General features: G+C 33.4%; 1 protein-coding gene across 4 annotated transcripts in view; it reads right to left on the bottom strand.

Annotated features, from left to right (window-relative positions):
• Positions 1-861: 861 nt before the first annotated feature.
• Positions 862-26,995, bottom strand: part of LOC106473386 (cysteine/serine-rich nuclear protein 2-like) — a 40,090-nt gene continuing 13,956 nt past the window's right edge. The window contains exons 1-3 of one of the 4 annotated variants that reach the window (XM_022401835.1): positions 9,003-9,023; positions 5,569-5,922; positions 862-3,103 (exon numbers count right to left, since the gene is read on the bottom strand). In XM_022401835.1, coding sequence (XP_022257543.1) covers positions 1,665-3,103; positions 5,569-5,887 — 1,758 coding nt within the window. In that variant the 5' untranslated portion in view covers positions 5,888-5,922; positions 9,003-9,023 and the 3' untranslated portion in view covers positions 862-1,664. Of the gene's footprint in view, positions 3,104-5,568; positions 5,923-6,287; positions 6,380-8,556; positions 8,783-9,002; positions 9,024-26,995 lie in introns of those variants that run through there. The other 3 variants (XM_022401833.1, XM_022401834.1, XM_013934069.2) reach the window with 3 other exon arrangements.

The raw sequence follows: 26,995 nt of genomic DNA, 5'->3' as shown, positions 1-26,995 counted from the left end.
AGCAAAACATAAAAAAAGAAAATATGTCAGTTCAACCTTACAGATGAAAGATTAATATACTTCAGAAACATTATAATTTTTAATTTATTACTAAAAATGTTAAATAATAAAACAATTTAGACCCAAATGAACAGTTTGTTTAATATGATACTTAAGTCTTACTTTCTGTAAAATAAAAGTATCCATGTTTATGTTTTTGATAAAAGTATACTTAAAAACATGGTTATATATGCTTGTATGGATATACATGTATATAAAAGTTTTTGTAAATTGTATGACACGATAAACTAAAATTTCCCACATACATGAAAAAGTAGATTATATAAGGTTTAAAAAATTTAATGGCATAAATTTTTTTTTATACAAATAGACCCTGTGCCAGTTAATAGTGGAACATGTACACAATGCTTTCTGAAGAACAGCAACAATATTAAAAAAAAAAACTTTCATTTAGAGCTTGATTTAAACTTATCTTTGTTACTTACCATATTTGATAATTTATTTTTTCTTATGCAAACTTGCAGCCTCGGATCTTTGCAAAATTTTTACAACACACTGAAACTAGTGCATTACAGATTTCAATAGTGTGTGTGTCTATACATTTCAATCTATTGGCGCACACACAGCTTATTTAAGGAATCTGTAAGTTGCAAACTATACATGTAGGGGATCGAATGTGTCTTGCCTTGATGTTACGTAAACCAGTATTAAACTAATTAGACTGAAAGTTACTTGTTTTTAGATAAATTAGCTCTACAGTGGTTCAAACTTAGCATACTGTTAATCGTAATGAAATAACTTAATTCAAGATAATCTTATTTTCCTATTATAATATATTCAAAGTTTTTGTTTCATTCCTTCATGGAAGTTAGCAGCCTCAGATCTTTGTCAAAAAGTTTACAATATATTCAACAAAGTAATGCAAAGAAGTCAATTTGACACAATCTCAGCTTGACTACAAGCATGTTATCAGTCAATGATCACATCCACACAATTCTCTTGATACTCTTCCAAACTTCCAAGTTTGATCAACTATAAGCCTATACTTCATAAATTCTTTGAATAAAAAAAATGAATGTGTGTGTGTGTGTGTGTTTGTGTATATACACATACATGCAAATAGAATATTGTCATGAGAATACTGCAAGCTTTTGTGGTCTTTAGTTTAAACACTGTTACACATTTTTTTATTAAAAGAATTTAAAACTGTACTGAAATAAGAGCCATATATGTACAAGAACATTAGGTAATAAGTGTATTTCAGTACAAGTTAATTTAAAACAAGATAACCATACATACATGTGCATCTCGCTTCCTAAACATGACCAAAATAAGTTAATCACATATAAAAACCTTTTGTTCAGTAAAAGAACACATAATTTGCCAGAATGTCTAGTAAAAGTGTCAAACATACTTTTTACAATGACATGGCATACAAAATGTCATAGTTCTACAGACTACGATACCCAGTTTCCACCAATAAGCTACTACCAGACCCAAAGGAAAATTACTTGTAACTGTCTGCCCTTTACAAAAGCTGAGTTTAAATTTCTATCCCTGTTATTAGAAAACAATCCAGTGAAATATACTATTTTGACGGTTTAGCTAAATACTCCTTCCTACTACTTCTCTTAATACTATCATAGTGTTTTAAAATTATTTTTTTATGAAGAGGCTGCATCTTCCATAGTCTGTTTAATTATTTCTGCCAAGTTTCTTCCTTCTGTTTCTTCCTCATGGATGGATAACTGAGTGTCTTCTGATGACTTGAAACTTTCTTTCTGCAATTCTTTATTTTCTTTACTATCTTTACACTCTGATGGCTCCTTCCCACAATCTTGCCACTCAGTAATACAAACTGGTGTTGAGGAGCTCAAATCAGTATAGCAGTGAGTAGTTTCAACAGTATTTGATTCCTCTACTTTGGGAAGCTTGGACCTCTGTTGATCACCAAATGCACTAGGCAGTGCTTTTGGAATTGGTGGGAAGTAGGAGCCTGCAGAATATTCTCCTTCAAACTGGTTTTCTAATAATAGGCAACTTTTAAATTTAGATGAAGATGCTGGATCTTGAAAGCAAGATCTTATCTTTTGACCATATTCACACTGACCTGTACTTGGCTCACCAAAATATTTGTTTTCACTTTCCATATAAATAGTTGGGTGGTCAGCAGTTATTGGTTCCACACTTTTTTCTTGAAACTGTTCATATTTTGGTTCAGCTGGCAATTCTTGCATTGATATGCTGCAGCCTTTATTTGTAATTTTAGTGTTTGATTTTTCTTCTGCTTCATCACTAGAATAATCAGAGTTTTCAGAGTAAGAGCTGCCATCAGGACTTGGCGGAGACATAGAGCTATAGAGTTCTTCTGGCTCTTCTGTCAATACACTTACAGGTTCAGAGGACAAGAAATTAGAGTAATAATCACCTTGTAAATTTCCCACAGCTGATGGTAAGTATGATGGCAAATATAGAGAGTTATTTGTAGGTGATACACCAGAAGAATCTCCAGAACTCTGACTTTCATCCCCTAAGCTGTTTGAAGTGGAAAGAGGAAGAATTGGGACTCCATTATGGCACTGACCTTTTTCTAACTCAAGCCTCATTAAAGTGTGAAGTAAGTGAGACCTAACCCTGATTGGGTTAAATTCAATCCTCCCTGCAACATTACCACAACCATCCTGTGTGCAACCACATGGGAATGCAAACCGGTCAACTTGACACTTAATCCCTGCCTGGCTACAAGCACATATTTCTGGTTCACAAAATAGTCGGCAATCACATCCACAAAATTCTCTTGATGCTCTAATTCCACGACATTCTTCTTTCTCTACAGATTCAATTTTCCTCACTCCTGAAGCTCGCAATAGTTCCCGACGCTGCCTAGTTGGAACTGGTTGTAGGAAGTAACAGCTGTCACCCTCTAATTCAGAGTCAGAAATGTCACTTGCATCCTGACTGTCTTCTGAATCAGAACCTCCAGAGAATGATCGATGGTCCAAGTTTCTCTGATTAATAATCATCTCACGATGAGCTTTCTTTCGTTCATCAGCATGTTCTTGCAGGGTAAACTCTTGCTTATGAAAATGTTTCTGATCCATTCCTACGAACAAAAAATTGGTTGAACAATCTTAAGTTCATTGAAAGTTTTCTGTTTCCATATCTAAAATAAGTTAAGTCTACATTGTTTTATAAATATATCATTATGCACAACTCTTTATAAAAAGTTAGCTATTTAGAAATACCAAATAAATGAAACAGTTAACAGCATATAAATGTTAGCTTCTAACAGAAAAAAAATAGCAGGTAGCAACACAAGGCATAAGCTTGTTTTTGTGAGAAAAATTAAAACATGTTACTAGGTAAGATATAATTCAGACACATTACTGAAAAGTATAATATATCCTTTATATATACATAAAACTATAAGAACTTGTTAACTAATGTTAAAAGTGGCATTTTTAACACTCATACAGTAATAGCCTTATTAAAACTGCTAAGGGTGTCTTATTAAAATAATGATTAAACCTGTTAAAAAAAGGTCTAGTCAGCTGTATTCTGAGTATTTAAAAATTCTGAAATTAACACATCATCCAATGAAATTACAATATTTCAAAAAAAAAAAGGACTGGGTAGGATTCAAACCATTACTTCTACCTACCAAAAAGATGCTTTAATCAAGTAATTTAAATGCAGTATATCTTAGTTTTTCACTTCCAGTGATTATTACAGATGGAATTTGGCAGAACTCCTGAACTTTGGCAATTAGTTTGTGATACAAGAAACCTAATATAACTACTATACCCTTTATCTAAGCAAATGACAGATGTTGTACTAATCTTAACAAATAATATGCCACCAGAATTTCATATAAATAAATTACCCAAATTATGCTAAATAAGAGATTTTATCCAGCGCTTCTGAAAATATGTCAAAATTATTAATTTAAACTAATGTTTTTTACAATAAAATAAAATCTCTATTGACTTTCAGAATCAAGATGATTGTTCAAGTACTGTTCCAAAAACTTCTCTTAACCAATCAATGTTTTATAAGGACAGAACACTAAAGAAATAAATTATTGTCATAGTTAAGAACTAATAGAAGAAAGCATATAATAATGCCAAAAATATAGCCCACAATTATCAGCCAAAATGAAGTTTTTATGGAAGTTTCCTTCAACTTTTTCTGTTTAGCTTCTATAAAAGTGAAAAAATTAAAATCAAATTTACAAAATGTTTCAATGACAGAATGCACCAAAATCATATCTAAGTTCTGAAAATTAGAAAATAATCTTTTAGAACTTAGAAAAAATTAAAATAACTAACTTACACATTCTAATTTGTGTTGAAAATAGCATTAGTTCTTAGCAAAATATCTACAAGTAGGAGTTATATTGTTTACCAAAATGGATGAAAAAAGTGAAATATAGTCTCAGAAAATACACAAAAAATTTAAGAACTTATGGTTATCTTGGTTTTATTTTTGTAAAGTTCAATCAAAAATGACTGAGATAAAAAAGAATATAATACTAAATAGTTTGGGGAGTTCAGAAATGTGAAGCAAAAATACAACAACATATAAAAGAGAAAATGAAGACAAAAACATCAAGAATTTCAGCCTTCATCAGGGAAAATGAAGCAAATTGGAGAATATGGTTTTAAATATCAAAACTACAAAGCACTAGAACATGTGGCTGTTAAGGGAATACATGACAGCAAATCATGCCCAGCAAGTGAATTAACATATGTAGAGTTACATTTGACTGTGTTCCCAAATTTTGTATATAGAACGATACACTCTAAACCATGGCTGTTGAAATGAATACCCACAAGTTTTGATCACTTGTAATAAATGTCAAACAAGTGCAAGTTTCTACAGTACATAGAATTTCACATGTATGTCAAAGGCTCCACTGTTAGAAGTACATAGCTCAAATAAATAGCATTGAATATTTGGCAATTCATTGACTGCTTTAAGTGTTACAATTTTAGCATTTCTAGAATTGACAATATTAGATATGTATTTAACATACTTATATACATTACATGAAAGGATCTCACAAGGCAACAAATCTCTCTTCCTTTATGGGTTAGGAAGAAATAGGCTGATTACCCAGGCTGGCAATGGGATAAAATATAACCACTGGAGGAGTAGAGAACAAATGTGCATTTTGGGGATTAGTATTTAAAATGTTAAATGATTTTTTATAACGTGATGCAACTTATCAGAACCTGAAAATTTATGCAATAGCAAAAGTTATCGTATTAAGATATTTGTATTTTTGAGTCTAAATACCATCCACTACTGTAAGTTCTTTTTTTTTACCTATATTTCAAATAGTGGGAGAAATATTCATTTTTATTTAAAAAAATTCTATGCAATTGGAACAATTTTCTTCTTCTAACTCATAACCAAAACTCTTCTTAAGACAGCACTAAAAGATACTATATACATGCCAAGCTTCATTGTGTTATACAACATTAACATTAGCAGTATGACAATATAACAGGTATAGAATTTTCATAACTGTGTTGTGTTTTATACAACTACCAAAAGAAAACAAACCTAGAGTTGAACCTCCTTGACTAGGAACACAAGTAAAACCTTGTGTTCTAGGAAAATAGTAAACAGTGACAGAGTTAAAACAGACACTTTTCTTCTTCTTTCGTGGAGGTTCGTCACAGTCAGAGTTTTCAGTGCTAGTCATGCTGCTCGAAACTGTAGGAGCCTCATCACTGTTGTATGTCTGCAAACTACTGTTGCTATTACTGTCTTCTTTTTCCAACTCAGTACTGTCAGGACAGACACTTGAGGAGGTTACTTGAGATACTTCCTCCCTAAACTCTCCATTTTGAGAAACTTCTCCAAACTCCCTTTTGGGCATCACGCTTTTGCAGTCATTCAAAGCTACACAAGAATCTTGAAAGAAAAATATTTTTAAAATTATAATGGTGCTTAGCTTACAAAAATACTGCATTAATTTATATTATATATTTCATCCTGTAAACAAACAAGTTCACAAAACAATTAGTAAACTTTTTTCAATTTTAAGTACTTGGTGTGCTTTATGTCTCTACTCTGATGGACACAGGAAACATAAAGCATACAAATAATTCAACAATACTTTATTAGATAATGTTACAGACATATTTCTTTTTTATTTGGGATGGATGAAAAGTTTTATAAGTTTGTTTATTTAACTGAAGAGAGTACCAGGGGCTGATTAGCATCTTATCACCTAGAAAGTTCTTAGATGTTATATCATAATAAATATATAGACTTACTGTTTGACTGTTGTTCTGTTAAGACTGTAGTGACTAAACTGTTTAGAACTAGAAACTATTTGTGAAAATAGGCAAAAAATTATTTCTTATATTTTTCCAGTTATGGATAGTGGTAATCCTAAATTAAATTTTGATCATTTAGAAACATTATCCATACAGGTTTCAAAATCTTTGAAAATAAAACTCCACTTATAACAAATATGAGGAAAAAAGCCACATATGCTTTGCACTACGTTATCAAGTACAAAACATGCACATTGTGACAACTCACATAGTATTACTGTAATCCAATTATCCAGAAATCGAAGAAAAATAAATTTTGACAAAAAAAAAACCTATAAAATTTAACACCATGTTATTTTACTTAATACAAATACTTAATTCATGTGAATGTTTACTTAATCAATATTTGCTCAGAAATATTAAAATGCAACAAAAAATATATAATTTCACTATTTTTGAGTTTCTTAAAAGTATTTGATACTAAACTTCATGACTTCTGGAATGAGAATATAGTGGTATTTAATGGTTGCATAGCAACCACTGTTATTACTATAGTATTTTGGTGTCATGTTCACAAGTTACACATCTAGCTGTGTTCTGTACATGCAACCATCTGTTAATCAATCTATGTAAAGAAATGTTTTAACTTTAGTATCTTTAACCTTTATTTAAATAAGATTAAAATTGACTGCAATAGTGCCACCAGAATCTCTTTCAGTTATAGTTTAACATCCACGTCATAATTATCGATATAATGAACACTTTCGTTTACAAATGCTAATCACTGGCCCATAAAGCTATTTACACACATAAGATCAAGATCAGTGAAAGAAAAATGTTATATTTGTGCAATCCTTTACAAGCTGAATAAAACAACAAGAAAATCAAAACCAACGAATTTGAAGAAGAAATATACTAGGCATATGGTAATAGCATACAAAAACAAAAACGTTTAATAACACATTTTTATAACCTGTAAGCACAGAACAGTTAGTGTATAAATCAAGTGAAAAATTTACTTATAAAGAGTTAACACTAAAAAGTTAACTTTATCTAAATAATTTTACATACTACTGTTTGCAAATGGCATATCTAACAAAATGGCAATAGGTTTTAATACCATTACCTTCCACTGAAATTAATATACAAAAATTACAACAGAGGAGTGAAGAGCACATAGTAGAAGCTTGTACCTTTGATGTTTCTAGTATAAAAATTATGACAAAAACAAAAAAAGACCTTTATTATTGTTTTTACTAACTCCATATCTAATATTTTGGTAAAAATAAGAAAATCAAAATTGCAACAGGATAATTTGGCAACTGTAATACCCCTGGATAGTAGTTTAAATAAACAAAACTCTTTGTAAGTTTCACAAGTTTTTAACTATGTAAAATTATAAAATACTTTCTTTTACAACAAACAACACTAAAGTCTTAAAAGTCTTTGAAACAATAATTTAAGTAAGGTGTTAAACAGGTACACTAAATAGCCTTTTATTTACTATTTAAATGTGCTGGTACTGTATAGTACAAGTACATCAACACAAAATATGTTTATATACATAACATAGATCTGTACTTTTATCGCTATTGAACTGTGTGGCCACAGTCATCCATATTCCAGCTTGATGAATGTCAATAATAATGCTATAGGTCTATGCATAATACACCAGTTTTATTTAATAAGTAAAAACAAAAACATTTAAAATGGGAAAATACTTTTACTGGACATAAATATTAATGATTACCATAAAACGCAACTTACGTTTCAGGTTTGTAAAATCAGCAAAATTGGAAATGAGTTGCTAGGTTTTGAATATATTTTGTTCATATGCCCATGTTATCTGATGTGAGATTTTATGAGCTTAAGTTGTTAGATTTTATAACTATTTTAAAGTATTCAATAATTATATAAAAAGTTAACGCTCAATAAAAGTGATGGTTGCATTTAAAATAGAAAAATGAAATTGATAATAAATGTATTTTTTTTTATATAAGTTAGCAAAATAAAACTAAAAGCAACTAAACACTACGGACAATCCGTCTGTGTACCGAGTAGTTACATAATAAATTATTAACTAATATAAATAATACGACTAAGTTCACTCTAATTAATTAAGTCTAAACCTACTAAGAAATTTTTGCTTAATCAGAAACCGTAATGGATTAAATACTACATACGTATATGTTTGTGTATTTAACATGTGTAATCTTATAAATAGCGAAATATATAAAAATTAATTTCATTAAAGCAAAAAACTTACCTACAACTTAGAAGGTTCAATTTAAAACAGTCTTAGTTTCTAAGTTATGCTACGGTAAGTTGAAATAAAAGTAATTCAGTTTCTTCACACGGAAACATAGCTGAACATATAACTTGCAGTTAAGAAAGAGGTTATTTAAAGTTCCCTAAATGAAACCTTTCCCTGGAAGTATGTGTCAGTCTATCAATCTGAATATGAAACACAACAGAAACTGAAACGCCCAAGGAAAGACCATATGAAACCATAACCAACAGTTCCTCGCGGCAGTGTATATCGATCCACCGATGTAAACCTCAACTAATCAATACATATTTAGGCCAGTCCTATTGGATAGATTGAGGGGCGTCGAGATCACTGTATACAAATAAGAATTTTTTATTTTTGTTAAATATAACAATCCAATTACTAAGTGAGATAATGAATGTTTGAAATCGTAAGTAACTGACCTAAGTCACGGTATAAACACCGCTGAAAATGTAAACACGACCTTTGTGAAACATTGTATTATGTTCTGGTCTTGCGTTTTTCACAGAATGGCTTAATAGTTAACAACCCTAATAGCTATGTTATCCCCACGGAGTACTTTGATTTGAAATTGAAACTTCGTTGTCCTTTACATAATTTTATAACATTTACTGTTCTATTTTTAAAATGATAAAGTCTTAGAGCACTCGGAAAGAAATTACAAAATTCATTATCAGTGCATTTTACTTCTAATACACGATTCTTTATTAATTTACTCTATAACTACAACATTTATCCTTTATAACATACTATTACATAATTATTTACTTTCACTCGTAAGTTCTTATAATTTACTGAAAATAGTTGTCTACATTATTCCATATATTGATCTTCTGAACCGCTTGGTTACGCAGGGAAGTAAATAAAACAACGTATTTACGGTACGCATGCTCAATGACTGACTGTCGTTTTTAAATAAAGCAATATTAAATTAAAAGTTAGTTTACAGTATTGCATCAATATAGTATGAATAAATAGCTGTTAAACACGGCCCATAATAATTATGTACAATAAATCTGGCACTAAATGTGATGAAGAGCAACATTATAGAATAAACTGTTTTAATTTCAATATTACAAAAACATTACCGGGTATAAAACATGCTGAACTAAAATCATTTCACGATTTCATTTGGTTTGTTTGTTCATTGTGAAGCACAAAGTTATACAATTGGCTTTGCTCACTGTGGGATTCAAACTCCGGGGGTTGATTCATAACAATACTGCAAATTCAAATTTGTACTGTTAAGTTCTAATTACGTTGATTTTGACACCAAAACAAGTATTATTCTCGCTGTACAAAACAAACAAAAATTAAACTTATCATACCGTTGGTATTAATTTGGCCAGTTTCAAGACAGAAAAAAACAACATGAATAAAATAAAAGTACGAATTTATAGTAAATCACGTTCACTTTTTGTGTTTACTTGACGCGATGTATTTATGCTTCGAACTATAAATAGTTACGATATCCAGGGAATCCTATGAGATGATAACGATAGGAACATACCATATTCCGCATGTTATTGAGCAAGTACGTTCAGCAAAATACAAGGCAACTTTTTAAAGAATATTTTTTAGAACAGGTACGACATATTGATCACTGGTAGGATCATTCTCAAGTACACTAATAAAATAATACATATAATCAGCAAGTAAACCCAAAACTACACTGTTAAAATACATTGCCGTCAGCGTACACGCCCCTACAACACCGATGCAATAAATTGTTACGGGGGCGAGGGTACTGTATTTCGGTCCGTATGTATGTATGTCCGCACGTGCATCTCGAAAAATAATAAACCTCAAATCTGATCGGGATCACTTTAAACATTTTTTATAATGAATGTATAGGACATTTTCTCAGTTTATTGATAATAACTGTGTAAAAAGTGATCGGATAAGGACCGAATTTCAGGCGCACACTGAAACCAAAAATCCAAATATTTGCTGCGGGGCAAAGGTACATAATCTCTCGGATTGCGCTTGTTATATAGCAATTTGTCTTAACATACAATATTTTATATCAATCTTATACATATTAACCCATTAAAACAACTGAACTTCTCTCACTGCAACAAAAGTTTGAAATAATTTATACAAATCAGGTACACAATCAAGCAAACAAATCCAAAGTTTATTATTATCAACAAATATTTGTCAAAAGGCAAGTAAGTTAGTGTTAACCTTGATAATGACATACTTGGTGTGTCGAAACTTGTTTGTCATTTTATATAAATTAGGGCGGTAAGAAACGGTAGGGCCAGTCAGGCCACGACCTGACCACTTTTTAATGGCATGTATAACTACAACTTATGTATTAAAACTTGCTTCTTTTAATTCAATAGATTTGTCAGAACTGACTTTTTAGTAGTATGTATATATAGTAATGTAAACATATGGGTATGTTGGGCTACGGATTCTTCTACAGTAGGTGTCTGTGACTTGTTGGCGATAAATTCGACAATAAACAAACAGCACGCACTCCAACTGTTTTAAAATAATGTATATATTCGAAACAAGTTAAACGTATGTACAAACATTATTTATACTATGGAGATCATAGGTGTACCTTACACAATACAGTTCCATTCTTCTTGTCAAAAGTCCACTTAGTCCAATTCAATTGCTTTAGAATTCAGTTGACAAGCCGAACTATTTTTCTCTATTTTTATCACAATAGTATTCGTGTACAATTCACTTACGCTGTCGCGTGAGTTATTGCAGTTGTATCCTGAACTTCCAATAATCGTCTGCCTTTTGTCAAAGTCCACACAGGGGGGTTCAATTAGTTTACAACACCCTTTGACGAGACAAATTATTCTCCTTATCTCTTTCAAACTGTTAATCTCACTCTAACATATCAATGGTTAGACCATTCGCTCCCACAAAGGTTAAATTTACGTTTTCTAACTTTTCTCTGACCGAACTTCTCTTTCACGTGACTTTACCTCTCTCTCTCTGTTTCCGCTCATCTGGTTGCAGTTATTTATATGTCTATCACTTAGACCTTCTATAAATCTCCATAGCCTCGACATCAATGAATTACAAACACAAAATAAATATATTAATACTACTACTTACACTAAACAGTCTTTTATATCTGACACCATTACATTCCGTGTATGCAGTATTTGTAGCTAAAATGGCTCAAGATTCAATCTCACAGCATTTAATATCTAAACATTTTCTGGGGGCATACCCCCCCCCCCCTACAAATGGAAGTGGTCTGATCACTCCAAAATTGATTCCTACAGCAAAAAAAATATTTTATTAATTTTAACAACGTATAATTAACTATGGTTTTATCAAATAAACTATTTGGGCTTAAAGTGCTATTTTATCACCTTTTTATTAACCTTCAGTATAAAGTACTCAAAAAATTTGCATACTATACACATAAATGTATTATCCTTCATAACCAAGTTTTGTATTTCTTGCTTTTTCATCCTAACACTCACACAAACTCATAACAGTTCAGAACATCTGAATAAAATATCACTTTACTTCACCTATGCTTCACAGCAAACAAATCAAATATTAAGCTTCTTAAACCATGTGCTGTACTACACGTAGAAATTCATTTCTACACTACACTGATACTCTTACTTTAGTAACAGGGTTAAAACTACACACAGTACTTCAAATGAGATCTCACCAGTCTAAAAACAAAGTTACAGTAACTTCCTTATTTAGTTTGTAATTTCTGTAAGCTAAACCCAGAAATATATTATTTGTTTTTCAACATTGATCCATTGATAAACACTTTTACTAAAATCACACCAAAGCCTTTTTTCCTCACAACAAGTTGTTCTTCTTGCAAAGAATAAAACCTTTGAAAATTACTATATCCCACATGAAAATCTTTAAAGATCTATATCTAAAGTAGTTGAATACACAAACCTGATTCATAAAAATTTTGTTTTCAGAAAAAAAAAAAAGGCAAATGAGAGAATATGAGTTACAATACAATAGCATTGCTCATCCATGTGTTTGTCTTTTAAGGACCAATTGTAATTGATAAATTGAGATAATTGTTTTTGATCTAGCTTAATCTCCTTTACAAAAAAGAAAGGATTAGAATTTGCTCAGCATGTGCTAAAGTTCAAGATGTTGTAGAGAAAACAAATATTTTAGTGACAGAAACTAAAGAAGACCTAATTCATTTCAAAACTAATGATGTTAGTAGGGGCAGATTCAAAGACTTATCAACCATGTACAAAATATTACTTCAAAGTTTTATGGATAGAAACAGTGAAGTAGCTCTTTTACACAGTGATAGATTAGGTCTAGAAATTTCAAGTAAGATAAAATATTTAAATAAGATATTATTGAGATGTCTGGATCAATAGGAAAATTAAAAGTCCACTAGATAGGTTTTAAGGGTAAGAAAATGATGATTGCACATGAATGACTACATGTAATATGCTTGGTAAAAGAGTTATGGAAGAACTATACTTGAAAAATTTAAAATAAATTACTTGATCTTGAAAGAATCATCTCACTGATTTGATAAGACTGAGAAATATTAATAACATAGTTATAAAAAGAGAAAGTTGAAATAAGCTTAGTTTCTTTTATATTAATGCTAGAAGTCTCTAGGATTTTTGGTGGTAGTTAGCATGTTGGATGTTATTACTGAGTCTTGGTTAAATGAATAGTATGAATATGCTACTATAATAGGAGAAGCTTGGCATTATTGTAGGTAGCAAATACATTGACGTGAGGAGTGCTCAGCCAAGACCACTGAGGGACCACTCCAGACAAGGTATCCCAAGAGAGGTTCCATTGTTCATTTAGAATCCACTGTAAAAGACATGTGAGCACAACACCAGAGGATAAAGGGTTCCAAGGAAGTCCAAGTCTCCAATAGACAGAGAACCTCTCATGTAGGAAGAGAAGAGGATAGAGCTGTGGAAACAAAACTCTCAATGGTCCATGAACACAGTAGAGAAGACTGTGCCCTGCTGAGATGGGAAGTGAAGTACACACCCAAATGAACCAAATACTGAGTGACTATCCAACCTAGATAAGCCACCTCCTGAAGAAGGTCAAGAGTATGGTTGGAGGAGTCTGTTGGAATGGAGCTAAAGAAAGCCACTCATATATATAATGGTGGAATGTCAATCCCAAGCCATGAATGTGATGGGTGAAGGCACACACTACATGGGAAAACAAAAACATATGGAGCTGATACCAGGCTAAAAGGAAGAGCTTGGAACTGATAAACTTGATGTACAAACTGAAGGTATATCTGGATGCTGAGGAGATGGAAATGTGAAGAAAAAAAGTCTACCAGCAGATGAGAAAACTCACCAAGGTAAATTGAGGAAGGTCAAGATACTAATGAAGACATGACTAAAAGATGACTAGATACCAATCCCTGGTATACGAGGAAATGACAAACAGACAGGAATAAATCCCAGTTGAGGGTGAAAAAAACCTTTCTATAGCATTCTTGATCAAAAGCTCTGCCCCTGCCTCAAAGAAACATTGGTGGAAGACAGAATCCCCTGGAAAAACGAAAGGAATGGGCAGGAAACAAGGGAGGAGGAGTGGAAAACAAAGGGTAAAACCAATAGATAAAACCTGTAGCCCCCAATGGTCAGCTACAAAAAGAATCCATAGATCCACAAATCATGTCCAATGGGCCCCACCGTTCCCAAGCCTAGAATATAGTTACCAACGAGACTGTCAGTGCTGAAACCTACAGGTAATGAAAGAACAGATAGGAGAAGAGAAATGAAATGGAAGAACAGAGAGAGGAAAGGTGTTGGGAGGACATAAAACAGCAACTGGGAGAGAAGGAGCTTAGGAAAGTTGGGGCACAAGGGTAGCCAAGGAAAAATATTGGCACTAGCCTCAGCCCATCACTACAAAGAATCAGGTACCCCACCAAAAACCCAATGGCAGAAAAAAGGAGCCAGATGAAGATCCCTGAGAGAAGAGAGAGTAAACATAACTGGTCAATAAGGGCATTCTCCCCAACAAATCACAGCAACAGAGTAACCAAATGAGAAGGAACAAGGCTGAGGAAGAAGAATGCACCAATAAAGAAAAAAAAAGGGAACAAATATCTGCTGAAGAAATGTTTAATTGCTTCCAAAAGGGTAGTGAGGGTAAGGTGCAGATGAGAAAACTGAACTTGAGAAAGACTAACAGAGGACAATGGATCAGAACAACCCCAAGCCAGAGGAAGACTTCAAAACTGGAGAGCTTAAGAAAAGGGCTTCAGCTTAATTGTAAGCCAAGGCTTATGTGTCAAACAGTTGAGACAGTTTTTTTTAGCATGAACTTGTATATCATGGAAAGGAGGAAAAAACATAATATTCTAAAGAAAGAGCCAAATGAAAAAAGAAAAGTGAAGAATCATAAGAAATTAGAGAGAGTGAAAAAAAGTAACATACCTGAGTAGAAAAAAGTCACAGAAGGATGCATAATGTTGAGGTAAATTCGTGGATGCACTAAAAGAATTGTTTGCAAAGTTAGGTAGCAAGAAAAGACTGCCTAAAATCCATGTTTTCAGAGATGGGGATTATGTGAGAAGTCCATGTCAAGGCCTGAAAAGACTCCACCACACAATATTTATCATGTCCCCTGACAGATAGAGAAGCACCCAATGCCATTGTAGTAGTCTGTATAGAGTGAGCAGTCCAGATGTTCAACACTAGACAGTGTGAAAAATACCATCTGTGTGTAATTCATGTTGTGGAAAATAAAATCCACAAAGTCTCTGCAGGGTCAGAATTGTTTGAAAATAAAACCAAAAATATTTCCACAACAGTTGGTCGTGTAGATAATACATAAAGATATCATTTTCTTGCTACTTGTGTATAATGTTAAAATAATAAATAAGAATAAATAATAAATAAGAAACATTTTTAATTCAGGCCAATCAATAGCTTCTAAAATGTGGACTTTACACATTTCAACATTTACCAGATCATCACCAGGAGTGATCATGCAAGACATAAGTGTCATATTTATTCATTCTTAGAAAGGTCATATGACTCATGTGTAAGTCTATATTTCTGCATAAATCTCAGAGGAGGTCCCTCCATATTCTCACACAGAAATAATGTCAAACTGAAACACAAAAAACATCTGCATTTTACATTGACACATATGTTTATAGAATTTTGAAGATATATACAAAACAAGAAGACTTGAAAAATGAATTGTTTCTAATGAAATATACAGCACTGAAAGAGGATTTAACCCAACTATTGTAGAAAAAGCAGTCAACAAATTCACTAATGTGGTAATGGATCAAGGTATTACCTTAAAACCCGGTTATGACAAAAATAAAAATAAATTTTTAGTTTTGCCATATGTTCCAGGTTTAATTTCTAGTTTATTAAAGTATTTAAAAAAAACAATGAATATTTTACTCTATATTTAAACTGATGAATAAGATAAAGCAAATTACAGATGATACTAAAGATAATATATAGTTAATGGAAAAAGCTGGAATTTATAAAATTTAATGTGAATGTGGAAATGTTTACTTTGGACAGACAAAACAAAATTTAAAATATTGATTAGCAGAACATAAGAGATGTGTAAAAAATTAAAGAACTGAAAATTCAACCATAGTAGAACATGTACATAAAACAGAACATAAAATATTATGCACATAAATAGTAATATTGGCTCAACCAAAGGGTATCAGAGCAATTAATATCCATGAATCTTTAAAAATAATAAAGTTAAAAAAGACGAGTTATTAAATAGAGACAAAGGTCCATCAAAAATCTGTCGAAGAATGTGGCGAGACCTCCTCTGAGAATGAATAAATATGACACTTATGTCTTGCACGTTCACTTCCGATGATGACGTGGCAAACAGTGAAACATGTAAAGTCCACATTTTAGAGGCAATAGATTGGCCTGAAATAACTATTTGTTTATTTGTTGGTAATTAAGCACAAAGCTACACAATGGGCTATCTGTGCTCTGCCCACCACAGGTATCGAAACCTGGATTATAGCGTTGTAAGTCCGCAGACATACCGCTGTGCTACTGGGGGACCAGCCTGAAATAAAAAATGTTTTTAACCGTGTGTATCAATTTTAACTTTGTATGTTTCTTATTTATTATTTTGATAATACTTGAACCTCATGTTAATAGTGAGAAATCTCATGCAAATGAAAAAAAAGACATATTAATACACAAGCACCAAATCGAGAAATGATTTTTAAATAATCTGTATAGAGGGAGCCAATTTCACACTCCTATCAGTGGAGCGTTGTCATGTGCTCATTTGCATGCAATAATATAGCAACATCACATGGAAACACAAGGTTAGGAGGGAGCCTCAAGGCTAGTGGCGAGCAAAAAAAAGTTTGCATATAGAGAGCAGCACTGAATTGAGAAAGCCACATTTGAGAAGAGGTTACATACTGTATTGGAATTAGCTATGATAATTATTGGGTTAATTTTCTGTTCTGATCTCCATGTAGGTAACTTAAATAATTATACTGTCCCTGTGAGTACTTTTCTCCAGAGAGTACTGAAGAAAATTCAGTTTATCCTTTAGGATGAAACACTCAAACATGGTATCATTGTGGTAGCTCTATTCTGAACCCTCTCTAACAACACCCTTTCTTAAGGTAACCAAACTGAACATAATATTCCAAACGAGGTCTAATCGGTACCTTATAGAGTGAACCAGTAATTTACCTTGTACTCAATATTTCTATGTACACAATCTAAAATTCTATTACCAGCTAAAAAAGTACATTGTTTGTAAGGATTTAGAAACTTCATAATAGCTATGCCCAGGTCTTTGTCCTCATCAATTTCACCTACAGCTTCTTTAGGAAGGCTATAAATATAATTAATGTTGTGATAATCAATATGTATAACCTTAATTTCATTATTAGAAACCTCTGCTAGGTGTTAGCCCTGCTCACCAAAAAATTAAATCTCTCTCTCTCTTTCTACAAAACAACAGCTTCTTTAGTAAAATTTTAAATACCCCTTACTCATTAATTCAGTAACAAACAAGGAACCATTCTGTTCACCTAATCACAAAAAGAGTAAAAATTAACACCACTCTTTAATTTCCTTAAAATCATCAATTTACTTTTCTAAGATGTCAACCTCCACTACTGCTCACAGCAACTCACTCCATATCATAATGACAATGTTAGAGAATAAAAATTTCTTAAGTGAAGCCTAGCCTGTCTTTGAAGTCTTAAACTTGTATCTTGTATGCTTCTATCCTATTGTTTTCAAAATATAAAGAACTTTATCCTATCAATCCCCCAGATAATCTTGTAAACTTTAATAAGACCACCTCTTACCCTTCTTTCCTCAAGAGAAAACAAGTCAATTCTTAATCTACCTATATAAGATAATCCTTCTTTCCCTTGACTCATCCTAGTAGTCCTTCTCTGAACCCTTTCCAATAGGTCCATATCCTTTCTTACATAAGATCAAAACTGTAAACAATATTTCAAGTAAGGCCTGACTAGTGTCTTGTATAAAGAGATGATTACCTGTTTTGTCTAGTAATCAATATGTCTATACATCAGACATGAGGTAATCGTATTCGAATACAGCTTTGGGATTATTCATACTTGTATTTGAATACTTTGGTAGGGAAAATTAAAGTATTCATATTCTATGACATAGTAGTCATATTCACTGAATGATTTAGTGAAAACTTAATATTGTAAGAGAAAATGTCAACTTTTATTCTCATCAAATTTCTATACTGTCATTACTTCATCCACAGAATGTTAATTTCTCTTTCAGTACAAGCTTGTTCCCATGGGAATAAAGTTTGTTCTGAAAGAGAAATTAACATTTTACTGTATAGAATAATATAATACATCATTTGATAGATGAAAACCTTGGCTTTCTATTGGTTATAAATAATATAGTATTGAATTTCAGAGAGAACTAATGACAAATCTTGAAAAAATTATGCTTTGCCTGAGTGATGACATTATAATGTGTAATTTACATTCAAATTAGAGAAGAGAGCATGCCTAGAGAAAAAGTCACATTTCTCACACTAGGGGAAATTAAGGATTATTTTTTTAATATTGCCTTATAAATTTAAGAACTTAAAACTTACATACTATTAAAATATGGATTATTAGCTACAATGTTATGCTATACTAATTGGTATAACATGAACATAAAGTTGTTTAATTAAATTTTGAATGTAACTTACTACGCAGTAAAGGATGCCCTTGGTAAGAGAGTTAAATCAGGTCAATACTCTCCAGCCATCTTTAAAAGTTATTGTATTACACGGTTATTAATCCAGTCAAGTCACCTGAGAGATGGCTACTAAACTGCCTTCAGTGGTACATGAACACTTCATACTTTCTACTGCTAGATCTGGTCACATCAAGGCAAAGTGTAAGTATTGTGAGCAGACTATTTCTGCTTCAAGAAAAACCACTTCTAATCTGCTGACACATCTGAAGGTAAGCCTTTTTATTATTTTTATTAATATGAAGTATATTATATGTAAATTATACAATATAATCTAGGTTAACCAAATTTCTCATGCATGTTAAACTATATTTTTTATTCTTTTCATTTATTCAATATTATATGTTTTTTATTATCATAAACTACATTCTATAGTTAAAATAAATTTCTCATGTTTTGAACTATATTCATCATTTTTATTTATTATTATACTTTCTTATTATTTTTATTATAATCTATACACTATGATATATAACTGAGATACACGTTTGTATTTATAATGTAATCATGATGCAGAGCTACAGAAGCCTACATTTGACTCTGGTACTTCTGCCCAGGTGCAGCAGCCTACAATAGTAGCATACTGTACAGAATCAACAAAATATAAATCTACATACCCTTGTCAGAAGCATATCACTAACAAGCTCATCAATTTTATTACCAGTACATTGCAACCATTATCACTGGTGAAGTCAAAAGATTCTCAAGATTTAATAACAGCCATGGATTATCAGTATATTCTTCCCAGTCACAAGCATCGATACATAATATTGATCAAGAGCAAGTATGATGAAGTCCAACAAAAAGTCATCTCTCTACTGCAACTTGTACCAAACATCAATGTCACTGTGGATATCTGGCAAATGCACAGCTTTCCTGGAGTCACTGGTCAATTTATACTTGACTGAAAAATGCAAACAAATGTGCTGGCATGTCGGTGTTTCAAGGTGCATCACACATCTGATAACTTTGCAGCTCAATAAGACGAAAGAAGAAATCTTTTTAACATCATCAACAAGGTGTCATATAAGACATCTGATAATGCATCAAACATTATCAAGGCTTTCTGCTTGCCTGGATTGGAACTGCAAACACTACCTAGTATAAGAGATGGTGATAACTCATCTACAGATAGTGACTCAGAAGATAAACTTTTGGATGAATCTAAATCAACAGACAATTTATCCAAATTTCTTCCTGAACATGACTCCTGCTTTCCCCACATGTTACAGCTTGTGGTCATGGATGGCATGAACAAAGCTGGGCCACTGCTGAAAGTAATTTCCAAAGTATTAGTCATCATGTCCTACATACAAAAATCTATGCAAGCAACTGATCTACTTGAAGGAGAGGCCAGAGTTCAGTTGGTAACACTGATGATGGAATTCAGATATTAAAATGATTAAATCTTTACTTAAGATTCCCCAGATGTTACATAATCTAGATACTGGTACATCAAAACTTACGTTTCATGATCGAACTGTGCTTGCAAATTTGGTGACAATACTGACACCATATGAAGAGGCACATATTTCACCGAAGGTCAGAACATTGTTACCTCCAGTTATGTAGAGCAGATAAAATTTCAATCTTGTCTCAGCACTGTTCATTCCTGACTAACTCAGTAAGAGCAACAAAATGTCTTCTGCTTGGCTGCAGCATTGGATACCAGATTTAAACTCGACTGGTGTTTCACTAGACCTATGGTCTATGAATCCAAATGAATGCTCCTGCAGCAAGAAGTCACAAAAGTTTCCTCAACAAATAATCCTACAACCATGGAACCAAATGAAGACTGTAACCCCCCCCCCCCCATTGCAAAAGAAGTAAGATCTTTAGTTTCTTTGCTGCCTCCAAGAAACCAGCCACATCTTCAGAGGATAGAGAGATCAACACCTACCTCAATGGTCCTTGCATTTCTGAAGAAAGTAACCCCCTAGTTTATTGGAAGATCCATGAAAAAAGTTTCCTACTCTATCTCTACTATCCAAATGCTACCCGAGTATTCCAGCATCCTCTCAGCAGCCAAAAACCTCAGACCTGATCACTGCTGCCTCACTGACAAAACATTTGAGAGACTGGTGTTCATAAAGAACTATGGAGTTATAATATCTACAAGTCTCCTTTAAAAATATTCTTTTTTGTTCTAAAACTTTGTTATTGCATTGTGAAAAATAAAAGTATTGAAATGTTATTATTTGTTCAAATTTTGTTTGTTTCAGTTTCTAAAAAGTTTGTTTCATAACATAAAAGTATTGAAATCTTATCATCTGTTGTTTTATCATTATTGCATATTCTAATACTTAGCATTTTTTCTCTATTTGTTTTTGTATTCATAAAAATATGAAGTATTCGATTAATGATCCCTAGTGTTTGCCCCGTCCCTGCTATACATACATCTCAAAATTCTACTAGTTTTCCCACATGAAGCTGAGAACTGCCACAATGGCTTGAATAACAATCTACCAATATGCTAAGATTCTTTTACTCAGTGACGCTGTTCAGAGGGTTCCTATCTAAATTGAAAGTATGATCCAAATTATTGTTGTAATGGTGTATACATATTACAGGGCAAGTTTTTTGGATTATTTTGAAAAAATAATAATAAGATGGTAACAAAAACATTTTATTTAAAGTTCATTGTTTAGCATAACCAATGTTCACTAATAGGCCTTCCACATATAAGCTATATCTAACAGAAATTATACTTATTTCCTAAATTTGTATTTCTGTTTCTTTATGTTTTAACATTCATAGCACTGAACTGGCTGACAGTAAAAGACTAACTGACTAGATTATGTTCTCACTACACATTTACTGTTAAGCTTAGCAATTTAATCGATTTATTGATCACCTAAACAATAGTGATTACTCGATTAGTGTCACATAAACTAATAGATTAATCAAAATTATGATTAAGTTTATTAATGAAATTATATTTCTAATTATCATTGTTTTTGACTATTCTAACAATCAATTAATTGAAATTTTTATTATATGTATTGTCATGAAAATAGTCAAATAACCAAAATTAGGGTTTCCAGTTATTACTGTTTTTGATTATTTCAACTATCCAAGTAATCAAAATATTGCCACGAACGTTGCTCCTCCACCCACCTTTGTTATGGCAAAGATACTATGGCTATCAGCCAGTGTCATTAACTTTGAGCTGCTGACTAGAGGGATGATAACTGGCTGGAAGCACCCACTATCAACGTTTTTTATTCTTTTTGAACTATTGACTAGCAAGTGTCTAGTAGCACTCACCAACAATTTTTTTCTTCTGAATTGTTAACTGCAGAGAAGACGACTGTGTGGCAGCACCTGTTACCAACTTTTTTGTTGTTGTTCAACTGCTGACTCTGGGAAGGCAACTGGCTTGGAGCACCCACTGTCAAACTTTCTTTATGAAATTGCTGATTAGAGGGGAAGCAACTTGCTAGCAGCCCTCAAATCTTGTAAATAAAATGTTTTGTGTTTTGTCAACTGTCTTCATCTTTATTATTAGAGATTTAATTTGTTTTATGTGTTGATACAATGATTCAATGTAAACCACAATATCACCGATATACACATCACAACCTTTGAAACCATGGATAGTATTGTTCATGAGCCATTAGAAAGTAGCAGGAGCATTTTTCATACCAAAAGGAATTACTTTATATTAGTACAAACCAAATGAAGTTACAAAAGCTAACAGCTCTTTTGCTCTGTCAGTAAGTGGAACCAGCCAATAACCTTTTTAACAAATCAAACTTGCTAACAAATTGTACTTCTACAATTCTATCAACACAATCTCTATTCAAGGGTATTTGTCAGTTCTGGTTATAGTATTCATTCTCCTGATAGCTTTACAGAATCTGTAACTCTTATATGATTTGGATATAAGAATAAAAGGTGAACTGCATTCATTCTGATTAGGTTCTATGATACTGTTTTACAACATATATTAAATCTCATCAAGCAATCTTTATCTTTTTACAACATCAACACATGGATCATATTCAGGTTGTACCTCATTTGCATCATTCGTTGATACAACAGAAGTAACAATATTGTCATCATAGTCTTTATCTCATTTATTGCACCTCTTTATCATACTGATGTGACACAACTACTATTATTTTCTATGTCCTGATGTATTCACAATATGGTCCAGATAAGCAAGGACCATAATACCTTGCCTGTGAAGGGCTTGAGAAAGGAAAACCACAGCTTTATTTCAAGGCAAAAACTTTTCATTTCTCTATCAGTTTCTTTCACATTTTCTTTAGCCATTTCACATGTCTTAGATAGTCTTTTTTTGAAAGTAGACACATAAGTTAAAAGGTTGGTTCCAGTTATTTTTCTTTTACCGATATTAATGAATTACAAATAGTGTGACCAAAAACCAGTTGAAATGGACTGAAACTTAAAGATTCTTGAACAACCTAATGAACCCTAAACAACAAAAGAGCAACACCTTCATCCCAATCATTCTCATTTTTGAAACAATAGGCCCTTATTATGTTCTTTAAGGTCTGATAGAACCTTTCTAAAGCATCCTATGATTGTGAATGATATGCTCTAGATTTGTACTGTTTGATCCTATGCTCATGCATAAGCTGTTGAAATGATTTTGATATAAAATTGGTCCCTTGACCTGACTAAATGAACTTAGGAAAATCAACAAAAGTGAAAATTTGACTCAAAGCCTTAATGATGACAGGAACTGTAATTTTCCAAAGATTTGTTGCTTCACGAAAATGCATAGATGCATACATAATGGTAAAAAGGTACTGCTCTCCTGATTTGGTCTCTGGTAGTAGTCCAACACTATCTGTGATGACTCAGCTGAAGGAATCTTTAAAAGCTGGAATTAGTTTTAACAGTGCATTAGGATCTTATTTGTCTTTCCCATAACTTGGCATGTGTGGGAAGTCTTGCAGTATTCAGAGATACCTTGTCACACCTTTGTTAAAAAAGTTTCATTGAATTCTAAGTGGCCAGGAAGAGACATTTCATGAGCCATACTGAAAATCTCTTTTTGGTGAAGCAGTGGAACCACTATTTCATAATAAACATTTCAGTCTTTACTGAAGGAACGTCAGGAGAATGCTATTTCCTCATAAGTACACCAGAATTCTTACAGTAACAAACTGGAACTATTGAGGCTTCACCTTCTACAAGAGCCTTTTCTAACAATAATTGAAGCTTGGGATCCTTCTCCTGCAGATCTATAAGTTTCTTTTGACTAATTATGGGTTCACATTAAGAAGACTTTCTCATTACCTGTTATCTTTTAGATAGCTAAAGAAGGTTTTAGACAAGTCAATCTCATCTACCATATCCACGCTCTTCTCTGACATCTTGCTCATAATCTAAGTTATAAGGTAATCACGCATGACATTTTCCCCCTAAAGACTCTATAACAGCTTACAAACTCAACTCTATCATCTGTGGATCAGCTGTCATCCCATGTCCTTTAAGGTCATTACCTAACAAGAAAGGTTAACATTTTCCGAAATTGAAATGTATTTCCAATAATACTTATTTCTGCTGGCACTTACAGCTATTACTTGACCACCTGGGTTTCTTCTTTGCCCATGTAAGCCTTAGTCTGATTTTTTCTCGCTTGCTCCAGTCTTTTATACCCTACTGAATCACCCTTGGTGATATTTGTCTCATGATACTCTCCACCTATGTCAATGCACCCTCTATCCTGGTACTGTATATAAGCACCTCATTCAGATAATCAGTGTTGGAATTAAGGGGTCTTGGTCCCTATATCCCATGTTGGTGGCTAGGGCAATTAAGTCGCAAAATTATATAGATATACGTTTGATTGGATTCCAATCTGTAGCCATAGGGTGATGCATTCCGAACCACTGGAATCACGATGAGAAGTTAAGCAACACCTAAGTGGACAAACCATCTCCTTCACCTGAAGAAGCCTGAAAGACAACACTCCAGGCTTGGAATGACAGGATTGTATATGCCTTACTCAACCAAAGGAACAGAATTCATCCAGTCTGGAATTATGAACATTCATCCTCATTCCCAAACCGAGTGGGCAAGGAACCTTCCACTTGCCCCCAGAATTATGGGGAGAACGTGGAACAACTGTGCTCAACCAAAGACCCAGGACGGGACCACTCAACATTTGAAATTACGAGGAGATTTTGGACCTCCTTCCATGAACAAGATACTGAAGTGATATTGATCAAAAAGAAGGGCCATGCACACACAACCGGATAGCTGAGCATGAAATCTGAGCTGGTATTACGAGTAGGCTCCCATGTAGGTTGGTGCCGCTTCTATTGACATCTGGAAAAAAAAACATCCAGGTAGGATGGCCCCCAACTTCGCCTTCTTCTCCAAGAGTGAAGGTTTTTCACTTGAACACTCTGGAGGAAAAGCCTCTGTCCACCATCCCAGTGACTGGAAACTGGGTGTGGTAAGGACTCCCTAGCTTCACTAGTAGAATCTGGGGGGAGTCCTGAGGAGCAGTGCTCTTGAAACTGGACAATAGGTGAACCAAATTCCCTAAATTTTTAAAAGCAAACTGACCCCATTTTATTCAATATGATGATTAACAGAATGGGCAGGATCCCCTCTAGCTTTATTCATGATAGTCCATGAGTGGTGATCTAGCATAGTATGGTAATACCACCTCGTGAGCTCCTAGGTGGACTTATGGAACACCTCATTTCTACAGAGCCTGTTGCAATAGTGAAATGGTGGTTGCTAGTGCAGAATTAAGTTTGATAAAAGCACACCTATCTGGGCAACACTTGCCACAGAGTGGGATCCTGTGAAAACAAGGTCAGGGACCCTGAAAGGTAGAAATAAAAATACTCAACCCTCTGGATAATCCAGCAGAAATAGTTAAGATAGCTATAGGGAGTAGGAAAAAGTCTAAGATGAAGAGACTGCCAGATCAGGCAAATAATGTGAGATAAAGGTAATGGGGAAAATCCATGTACCAGTCTGCACAGTGACCTCCAGTGGGCAATTCAAACCAGGCTGCTTACGATATAGAAAAGAGAAGTCTGATTCGAATGTGACTCACAGAAGATACCTCTCCTTCAAAGAGAGCCCAAAATAAAGGTATAATTGCAGGCAACATAACCTTCAAGACCCTCACTGATTATGACCAAGTTCAAAATCTGATTGGACAAAGAAAGAAAGAGTGATCAGATGAACTGGAGAAAAAGACTGAATCCCTTTTCCTGTCTGACAGAGTGTTGGAGAACAAGAACTGGTCTGTGAACAAACAGCATAAATCACTCCAACCAGTGATGTCAGTTGGTCAGTAGCCATGAAACTAAACATGCAGGTAAAGGGGATACAGAGCATATAAGAGTCAGGTCACAAACATGTATAGAGAAAGAACACATAACCTGAATCTACCTGTTAGGTAACTGGAATGGTCATTTGGGACCAATTACCCAAAATGATGTGAGGAATCAGGAGAATACTGGGGATTCAAAAGTATATAGTTGCAATAATTGAACAGTAATCGATAAGGCTACCATAAACAATGGCGCTTATGGAAGATGCAAAAACCTCTGTCAAGAAGCCAAGTCAAAAAACGAGTTATGGTTGACATCACTGATTGAAAAGAATTCATCCTCCTTGCAATACAACAATGCCAATATGCATGTCATTACCTTTGAGAAAATTGGCTGTCGGACTAAGCTAAAACTGAGCCAGATACATGTCAACCTTAGACATTAAACCCCAATGTCATGTGAAAGACACCATAACCTCTAGGCCAGAAGCTGGAGCTTCTGGATAGCTGGGTGCACCATATCTGATCATGACTGCCTCTATAGAGAGAGCCTAAAAAGAAGTGGAAGAGTTGGACACACTGGAAAGGACCATAGAAGCAGAAAACTTGGTGTAGCCACCAATCTAGTGCAATCAACAGGATCTGACAATGGGCTGGAACAAATCATATTTCATACCCTGGGTAACATATGAAGTGGAGAAAAGGTTGTGAGTGGTAATCCCATCCTGTCCAGATGGAAAGCATCTATTGCCAAGACCTAAAGATGAGGTACTGGAGACCAAATTGCCAGTAGTTGGGTGATCCAATGAGAGGCCAACCCACCAATTAGAGCTGACAAAATCAGAGGCAATCCAACTGAACCTTGCAATGCAACATCAATTCTGTTGGAAGAATCTATATGGATTGAGAC

Source organism: Limulus polyphemus, unplaced genomic scaffold (genome assembly GCF_000517525.1).
Source record: "Limulus polyphemus unplaced genomic scaffold, Limulus_polyphemus-2.1.2 Scaffold6129, whole genome shotgun sequence".
NCBI classification, from domain to species: Eukaryota; Metazoa; Arthropoda; class Merostomata; order Xiphosura; family Limulidae; genus Limulus; species Limulus polyphemus.
Note: the sequence above shows the minus strand (reverse complement) of the source record. Positions and strands in the feature narration are given on the sequence as shown.